This window comes from Homalodisca vitripennis, unplaced genomic scaffold, assembly GCF_021130785.1.
Source record: "Homalodisca vitripennis isolate AUS2020 unplaced genomic scaffold, UT_GWSS_2.1 ScUCBcl_4295;HRSCAF=10391, whole genome shotgun sequence".
NCBI classification, from domain to species: Eukaryota; Metazoa; Arthropoda; class Insecta; order Hemiptera; family Cicadellidae; genus Homalodisca; species Homalodisca vitripennis.
The window spans coordinates 28170-38171 of NW_025780453.1; the positions used below are offsets into that span (position 1 = coordinate 28170).

The 10002-nt window shown below is 34.2% G+C and overlaps 1 protein-coding gene across 1 annotated transcript; it reads right to left on the reverse strand.

The window, feature by feature from the left end:
* Positions 1-223: 223 nt before the first annotated feature.
* LOC124372910 (atrial natriuretic peptide receptor 1-like) lies at positions 224-9274 on the reverse strand. The gene is made up of 7 exons (XM_046831320.1): positions 9231-9274; positions 8965-9087; positions 6420-6723; positions 5113-5326; positions 3053-3271; positions 1712-1803; positions 224-812 (listed from the first exon to the last, which is right to left on the reverse strand). Exons 1-7 carry the CDS (start codon positions 9272-9274, stop codon positions 654-656), a joined length of 1155 nt encoding a protein of 384 aa, XP_046687276.1. The 3' UTR covers positions 224-653.
* Positions 9275-10002: the final 728 nt, after the last annotated feature.

Sequence of the window (10002 nt, forward strand, 5' to 3'; positions counted from 1 at the left end):
GTGTTCATTTTGTGTTAAAGGCCTTGCAACACAACTTTCATTCATTACAATAGGAACGTTGCAGCCTGCTTAAAAGAGAAAATGCATAGAGGGAAGACAGTTTGGCAAAGCGGAAAGTTATCGCTAATAACATATACGTTTAGTAACGAAATGAGCTTTTTTAATTGTAGTGAACGTATACGTAAGAGTGTTTCTATCAATTAATTATATCATACTTCATCCATTTGCTCATGTAAAAATTGTATTCATATTTATTCTTTCCTCACTAGAAGCCCTCATTTATTATCTCGGAATCTCAGAAAACCAATGCATGTTACAAATCTATGGTTTATAAAAGAATGTTATTTAATACCGTTATTAAAACACCATTTATCACTATCACCAACACTATAGACGCTTTCCTAATTGTTGAATGGACTTATACCATTATTGGCTAGAAATTTGCCATTTAAAGTTGTTGGCAAAGTAAAACTTTCCTATTCAGCAGCAACTTGATTCATTCTGAAGCGATGACAGAGGACAGTAGACCGTCGTATTCAATGGTTACCGAAAATATTAATTTTCTGAGAGAACAATGAGAATCTGCGCTCACACATCTCTATGTCGGTGTTGGGGGCGAGGAGGCTGCCGTCCAGACACCGAACATCCTGATACTATGGCGGCAGCAGCTCGTCGTCTTGTGGAGTCGGAGTACCGATGATCTGCAGGAACTCTGGGATGTAGGTGCAGTCTTCGGTGAACTCGATCTCGGTGCTCGAGCCAACGCCTCCCTCTTTTCCCGTCAGCCAGTATGTGTTCATGATACCCTTGCCCTGCAACAAGACGTCACTGAGGAATTTGAAGGTTTTCAAACCAGCGGTTAGCCAGAAATGTATAGAAATATTCTTCAGTAGCCTCTAAAACTCATTGACTCTTATAGCAGCAATCGGGTTCTGTAATTGTTTCATATTATTCTGTTGTTAAACGTTTTTGCGTATGCATAGTGTTTAGTAAGAGTTCGAAAGGACATCAGGAAATAATACGAGAGACATCAAAAGCAAAAACTTTCACATAAACATAAAGTCGACATGCGTTTTAATACAAAATTACATCTTATAAGATTTTTGATACGAACAATATAAAACTTATTTTAATCTACTGAAACATGTAAAAGCAAAACATAACGTAATTTTTATTTTTGAACTAACGGCTGTTAAAAGTTTTCCAAACTAAATTACTAAAATAAAAAAAAATTAAAGAACAATATTAAATTTTATAATTTAAATATGAATATAATGGACAGATTGACAATAAAACACACAGTCTACACATGAAGCTAGATAAGATATATTATGATTGAATGGACTATTTGTCTTCTACGTATGTTTCTACAAATTTCTGAAGGTGTGCCAGCCTCTAAAAACCCCTGTATAAACCTAATCAACTAGTTTAAGAAGTATTGCGATGTAGACGGATTTATTAAAGGCAATCCGCTTTTAAAATACGTTAGGTCTTTGCAATGTTCTACGATGCAACCGATTTAAAAGTGTTTTAACATGGTTTATATTTAATATTATTGTTAATTAAATATTTAATAATATTTTTATCATAACTTTTACCAAGATATGTATATTGTATTAGATAATGGCTATCTGAGTACGAAACAGAAAAAACTCACAATTACTTTTAATATTTGATACCATATTCTCAGATACTAAAGTAGATCCCCCACCTTGATCTCCATCTGACCTCTCAACTCCATGTAGAAGCCGCCCTCCAATTCCAGGTAATCTTTGGTCTCGCTGGTCATGTGGATCTTCATTGCTGCAACATAGGTCAGTAATAGGTCATTTGCTTAATGGAACATTGCTTGATTTGTGGAAACATAAAAAAACAAAACAAAACAAAGTAGACATGCCTAATGACATGGTGCAGATTAAATCTTTACTTATATAATATTTATAATACTCCTGCACTACGGCAAAAATATTCAATTCAATCCAAGATTAATAGTTTTACTTGTGTTGATTTATATATTATTCTGAATGAGAGAAACGAGATGGCTACAAATAGTTAGATTATTGCTGTATGATCAGGTGACCGCCCATATTGTCCCTAATTGGTCGAAACAATACAACCTACCCCTACCGGTATAATTGGGTACGGAGGAGCGTGAGCCATAGTGATCCTTGATAGAAGTCTCTCCAGTTTGCTCGTCAATTGCCCACCCTCTCAAAATAATTCACTGATTTTGCTTCATAATCGACACGTGCTTGTTGCTCTCCTCGTCACACGTTTAAATGTAGTAGTGTAGGGAACGCTGGGATCAAGACTGATGGATCAAACGAAGCATTCGACTGGGTGAGTCATCCACACCTTTTGGATTGTCTGAGGGACCTTGGGTTGGATAGCATGTCATTACAGTGGTTCTTATCTATCTCAAAGAGAGCAGTATGCCCAGGTCGAAGGCACCCGTTCATTCCTATTTCGTTATATATTATATACATATATAAACATATATATCTAAACCTAAAACCTTACTCATTTTACTTTAAAATACTGCTCTAGCGATTTCTTAATTATCTTTTTTTAATAGAGTAATTTTTTAACTTCAGTAGGTGTAAAACATAAATTATATGGAAAATATATAAGTGATAGTAACCTAAAAGGTAATATACATGATAGTTTTAAGCCTAGTTTATATAAAAATGTTCTTTGAGAAATACGCCCGACAATTTTTGACAGTATAAAACTAGAATTGGAAATGGTAAATTTTTTTATGATTAATTGGCTCATTAATGGTGTGAGGATTTGTCTCAATTTGTTGTGTTTTGTTTTTATTAGTATTTGGGTATACTCATTGTTTTAAAATCAATAATCTCTATGGAGAAAACATTACATACAAAATGTTTAAGGATAAAACTACTGATTGTACCAATATATATTAGGTAGTTTAAATTATTAAAAACTAGATATTATGAACATAAAATATACAATATGAAATCTATAAATCTAAAGTCCACAAAAATTAAAAGGCTTCTGATTTAAGAAGTTAACTATTGTCAAAGTTTACCTTCCCCTGTGGATTCCATACGAGAAGCAGTGTTGACAGTGTCGCCGAAGAGACAGTAGCGCGGCATGGTGGTACCTACGATGCCGGCGACACAAGGTCCAGTGTTGAGTCCCACCCGGACTTCCAGGGACTCATGAGGTCGGTGAGGAATCCGGAAGTGTTCCAGACTAAACAACAGGTCCAGTGACATCGTGGCAACCTCTGCAGCGTGCTTGTTGCCTGGAACAGAACTTAAGGGAAACACCTCATTTATATTTATAAGTGTTTATTTACTATAGTAACTTTTTAGATTTCATGTATTTGTATATCCGACTCAATCTACTTTCATTCTGAAACTATATTCCGATCCAAAGAATCTTATTTGGGTGACAATTTTTAAGCTATATTCCTCCTATACGAGTCTATTACAGTGGAAAACAATGCCCAGTAAACGTTATCAATCAGTAGTTTATTTTAAGTAGGTTTAATAGAATTTGGCCTATTGCAATCACACTTATGTGGCATTTTTTATTTTCTCAGATTATTAGCCTAAATAAAAAACCACCATAATCGAAAATGTTTAATACTCTGTTTTCAAATCTTATGCACACTGAAAGGATCCTGGAAACTATAAGAAGTACAGCAAAGATTAAATATCATACCAACACAAGACCTGTAAACCAATGTGGATAAGTTAGTTATTGGTTACGTCGTTAGCTTGCTGCGCTCAATAAGCTGTTACAGGTATCTTATTAGTCTTATAATAAAACTCTAAAAATATAATTTTTCCATGAAACCTTCATAATATTTCTTCTAGTTCTTAAATATTACAATAATACAATTTTTAAGACAAACAAGTAAGAGGTGTAGGGTTCGGATCAATTAAAAAAAACCAACGAATTATTTGTTTACTTAATGAAACAAAATTCAATTTGTACTAATTTCGTAAATAACACTCATTTTGTACTACGCGGTTTTCGTCAAACGATTTATAAATATTCGTTTTGTTTATCATTGTTTGGAGGAAATTTTTATTCTACTGTTCGGAGGTTGTTACAACTAACTGGCATTTCGCTGCGCATACTGTTGGTATCAGATGTTTAGTGAAAGATAAGTTATCTGACAAGGCTAGTTTACAAGATACTGATTAGCTCAATATCAGTTTAATTTTTAATTGTTTCACATTTTATAATCTTATAAAAATATAAAAAGAATCACAAAAAATAATTAAATAACCTAATTAAATTTGTAACACAAATTATACTACTAAAAATAAAAAAGCCGTTGGCCGCACGTCCATCGTCTTGAATAATATTTTAGACTTAGATTTTTCTGGATGAGATCAGTACAGATATAGAGGACCTCAAGATTTCTAGTCATTTAGTCCAGAAAGCAAAACGAAGAAATTACCAGGATTTTATCAGCAAAATCCAAATAGTTTAGTATCCTTTCAAGCCAGAAACAAATTTTTTCGTTGCTTTGCATTTTTCGCGTTAGTAAAAATGTAAAACTTAAAGGATATCTTATTTCACGAGACGAGGTGTAAGTTTAAGTAGAATCTTCTCTGACTCTTAACCTGGGGACCAACGGTTTAAAGATGACTTCCGAACCACCGCTATTGGCCAGTTAGACGGGCTGTGCGTAAGAAAAGGATCCCTTAGCCGTCAACCATCCAAGCAGCAGCCACTTTTGACTCAGCTGTCTTACAATATCCATCGTAAACGCTACAAACCGTTCTTCGCAAACGGCTTAGTATGTGGAAAAAGATTTCTTCCTTTTTTCATACCGTTCCATAAAATTCCTCAATATAGTTTTTAGCATTACACCATTTAAAAGTGGTAATGTTGTTTGAATCAGGATAGGTCGAAGCCTCTGTCCTACTTCTGATTTCAGTATCACACAATATGGTATAGATCGGTTAAATGTGTTGTTGTATCAACAAAATAATATTAGGTGACATATCAACAGAGATAGAGAGGACACTGTCAATGCCCTAATTAAATCATTCACTAAATAATAAAGCACGGCTTTTGTTTTTCCATTGTTGACCATGCAGGAATCATTACAATACACACACGTACCATTCTTCTGCGGCAGCCCGCTGACAACCATGTATGAGTCTCCGATGGTCTCCACCTTGTAGACGTCGTACTTTTGGATGCGGGAGTCAAAAAGGCGGTACAGATTGTTGAGCATGTTGTCAACCTCCATAGGGGAGCTCTTGGCAGAGATCCTCGTGAAGCCTACGATGTCACTGAAGTACACCGTAACACTCTCGAAGTTCTCAGCTACAACCTGCACCAGCCAGGCATGACTAGTGGAACAAAGTTTTAAGGTTGATCTCCATAAGGAAACATTCTTATTATAGTGTTATCATTCATATCAGATATCTACTTTAAAAATGAATAATGATAATACTGTAGAATATACATCGACAAAATTTTGTATACTACAGAAAAGCATACGAGAATATAAATTTACTCTCTAATATTTAACATTTTCCCCAATTAAACATCACAAGTTTAAAATATAGATTTCAGAATAGTTTTCATAGTTTTCTACAATTATTGAAATATTTGAACGTCGCATTATTCAACAGTGCAAGGAAAACTTGAATACCAAGTTTTCCAACTGTGCAATGAAAACAGTTAGACCCCTAAAAACTCAAAGATGGAAGAAATCTTTCTCAAATAATTAAATTAGAAATTTATTTTAAACACAAAATTTTTAACGTAATAATATATTTTTAATATAATAAATATATTAATGTGTATATTTTAAATTTTTCTAAGAATAAACTATTTAATTTAGTTTGAATCATAATGGCGACTTTTAACAGGTTTCTTTAAACAAAGGACGCTACTTTTACAAGCTATGATGATAGATGCAGCCATCTTAAATTTTGTAACTCTGATTTTTTCTGAATTTTTGAAGGTTATGTGGTACACTATTTTGAACTGCTCTATTCTTAAGAATAAAACTGTGAAATATATTTTAAGATAACTTTGTTTGTAATGGAATGATTACCTTCTAAGACTGTCGATTACTCTGGGAATTATTATTCCAGTTCATTTGCTGGAATAAAGTATAATATATACACCTGAGAACAAAATAGTTAAAATTGTGGCCAAATGCCTCCCTTACGCTTTGAAAATTCGATCCAATTTGGAAGTGGCGGATGTGAAAATAGTCGCCGCTATTATTATAGCTCCTAAACGTTGCGCTTCAACTCAAGGATAACAAAGACCAGACGCTATTATGATTATTTTGACAGTTTGAAATTTATGGGTTATATCAAATCTGTTGTCATAACCCGCATAATGGACGCAGTAAAGTCTTGTGTACTTATTCTTCTATAGTGAATTACAAAAAATGGCAACTCACTCACTTGCTTGTGTTGCTTCAGTTGCCGTATGACAGGCAGGGGCAGCATTTGGCTGAGAAGACAGTCGCTCTTCCGCTTCTCCGTTCGCAGTTGAACGGTGCGGCGGACCAGGGTGTTGGCATACGTCTGTATAGTGTGGGTAGCATGAACCACCAACGAGACGATAATCACAGACACCAGGAGGATCACAGAGAGGAGGGAAACTGTCAGCGTCCGGTCCCGAAAACTGGCGGAACGCCACTTGGACAACTGCAGGCTAGAGAACAGAGTATCAGTGTTGTGTTGGGTGGTCTGCAATACCAGGATACTATAAATAAAGCGTCACAAAGTTCACTACGAATAAATTTATGATAATTGCCAAATTCTCTTTGATGCAATACCTCTTAGACCTAAGCTAGCGGCAGTTTGTAATGTTAGAGTACGTTTGGGTGGTATGCACCAACAGGAGCACTATGGTGATCATTTTAATGAGATTAAATATTTGTCAGTGTCAAATCCCGGTATCTGATGGCGTACCACTTGGATATATTCTAGTTGAAGATCAAAATATTAGATAAGAATTTTATGGCTTATGTGGTATTCAATACCAAAGTACCAAGTATGAGACCGGGGTTTTGAAGAGCATGCAAGCTTCAACAGGATTAGCAAGAGCATTACAGGCTATTGCCCAGTCCCCGTCTCCAATTAGGCACCACTAGGTTAAATTTTAGCAGGCAATCAGAGTATGTAGTACTTTGTATTGTATGGGTATCAACATGAGGAGTATGATGGAAAAAGCTTCAACTGAACCACCTATGTTTACTTATACTCTAAGCATCTGGGTACGTGCCACTTTCATTTACTGACTTTGAACAAAACTTCTTTAACAATGTACGAATTTAATTTCGCTCAATAAATAGGCTTAAGCTGATACTCAAGGTTACTAAGATGTTCTTCATACCATGTTATTGGTTCTTCTTATGGAAGAAATAAATGTGTAATGGCACCCATAAGGATGCTCGCTGTGTTATCGTTTTTGTTGGGGGAATTATAAAATCCAAGTAAATAGTAAGAATTCAAAATATACCCTTGCTAGCTGAAAATTCCATGTGGAAGTTTTCCTCGAGCCACTGCAAGCATAATATGCCACTATGTCAAGGGAATCAATTTCGAGTATACTTTGAAGCTGTTGGAAAATGTTCTTGAGATCTGTCAAGGTATTCGACAGGGTTAAGTTCTCGGGCCTATTTTCCCTCTTTATAAATTACCTATCTTTATCGCTCTATGTATATGACTCAAAAGTCTCCTTATTTGAAGATTTATTCCTCCCACTTTATGTAAAATATCAGCTAGAACTTGAAATGAAATCCATTATAGAACCTAATTCACTTTTTCAATGGTTTTAGCAAACTCAATTGTTGTTGTTGATAATAAAATAAGTAACATCAATGTTCAAAAGGAACTTGCCATTGGAGATCTGCAATTCTGTAATTTTCTCTTATTCACATAAAACGTTATTAAACGTGTAGGTATCGAAAACAACATGAAGTTAAACAACATAAAGTTATATAATCTCTATTTTACGACAGTTGCCAAAATATTTAAATCCTGACTTTATATTAACTGCTTATTGTGGTTAACTATACCCTTTCGTGCTTACAAAGATCCTATTAGGGATATAAAACACAATTCATTTTATTTTAAAGCTCAAAAAACTGCTATAACCTACTAGTTCTTCTTGCAGACCTCTATTTATGGATGGTAAAATTCGTACACTACCTTCCATTTATATTTTAACTACGGTTTAGTTTTTCGAAATAAATACAAAATATCCGAATATAAGCCTATGTATAATGTGTTTCTAACTACTATTAATATTCCTGTACACATAGAATTTTTCAAGAACCACATTGTGTTCAATGAAACTATTTAACGTGATCGCTTAAAAGAAATTCTGAAAGGAATGTTATACAAATAAAATTCCTGCTAGAACTAGAATACACTCATTCTTTGCATAAAAGGGTAAGTAAACACATTAAAAACGGAAATTTATAAAACTATACAATAAGATTTGTTTCAGATAAAAAGAACATGGAATTACTTTTATTGATAAATTATTACAGAGATTTTGCGTTAGTTATGATGATATGAATAAAATCAGTAACACATTTCTACGATATTTATAATTGATCCCATTCACGTAAATATTGGAAATTTTATTCATTAGGTTAGTTTCACTTTAATTATATAGTGCAGATGTATAATTTTTAGTTAATACTGATTCAGGGTGAAATAAACTATTTAAAGATATTTATTAAAGGAACTAAGATGTACAACTACACAACCTGGCTTATATTAAAGTCGATAGAGGGTTGTTGTATAAGAAGTAAATTGATCGTCAGCCATGTAATGTTTGAGGGAGGTCGAGATGAAGGGCGTCTTATGGTTTTAATTGTCCAAACCTAGGAACAACATAATTTGAGAAAACATTTATCATTATCAATCTCAATCCATTATTGTCATCACCATGAGCCTCATTATCTTCACAGATTTTGATTTTCCAACTTACCTAATGTTAGCTATGAGATGGTTCTGGTAGTTTTTTATTAGGTTCACAAACTCGGTCGTATTCTCTAAAATACGAATTGCTTCTTCAAAATCTGATCTGTCCATTTGTGAGTTTAGCGATGATCTGGAAAAGCACAAGGTTCTCTTAAGAACAGTCTTGTAAATAATCACTAAACAACTTATCATAGCAAGTGAATTAGATATGATTGAATCACGATGTTAATATAGATTTATAAATACTCTCCTACGAACAATTAAAACACTTACTTGTTGCTCGCGATCTGCTGGGAGGAGTAGAATCTGACGTACATCTAGTAGAAGTCTGGGTCAAAATGGCAGAAGAGCCAGGCAGAGAACAGATATTGTCTGGCTGCTGTGTCGTGTTTAGAGTGGCCTGGTGCGAGGCTAGAGACCTGATGGAGGGCCAACAGCAGGATATGTTCCGAGTACGGGTCATCAGAGTCCTGCAGACACATTCACTACTTCAATAGATCAAACTTAGTACAAAACATCTATTTTCAATGCAATAAATAGTGGCTGAAACTCTTATTTTATTATTAAGATATTATGCATTCACAAGGATAGAGGAACTAAAAATTTAAAAAGGTTAGGCCAACATATACACCGATGTTTTGTAAAGTTCCTTGACAATGTTAGGTTGGCAGAAAATATATATAACTAAAATGTTAAAAAGCGACGAACCAGTTGATAATCAAAACCACCATGTTAAATATAGTCAGGCATTCCTATAAATGTTGGATCAGCCAAATTTGGGTGTTGTAAAGATTTTATATATTTTTTGTGTATATTATGATCAAAGGTATCTCACGAGGAAGACCGCTTTTTAATCAGGCAAACTGTAACTATGCTAAAGCAACAAGCGTTGAAGATAAAAATGGTAAATCCTTACAGTATTTACATGAATTAATGTCTTTGCGTTAGACTTGAAACTTTCCATGAAGTTTTCCATATCAATATAAGATACCTATTCCCTTTGAGTGACATGCATCGTCATGAAACTCGATATTACTTTTATATA

What these genes read in the sequence shown, in the direction of transcription:
- LOC124372910 (XM_046831320.1), bottom strand. Translation starts at nt 9,274, where the DNA reads ATGTACGTCAGATTCTACTCCTCCCAGCAGATCGCGAGCAACAA. An exon ending in CAGCAGATCGCGAGCAACAA is followed by an intron (nt 9,088 to 9,230) that starts GTAAGTGTTTTA and finishes GTGCTTTTCCAG; the next exon opens with ATCATCGCTAAACTCACAAA. An exon ending in AACTGAAGCAACACAAGCAA is followed by an intron (nt 5,327 to 6,419) that starts GTGAGTGAGTTG and finishes TGGCTGGTGCAG; the next exon opens with GTTGTAGCTGAGAACTTCGA.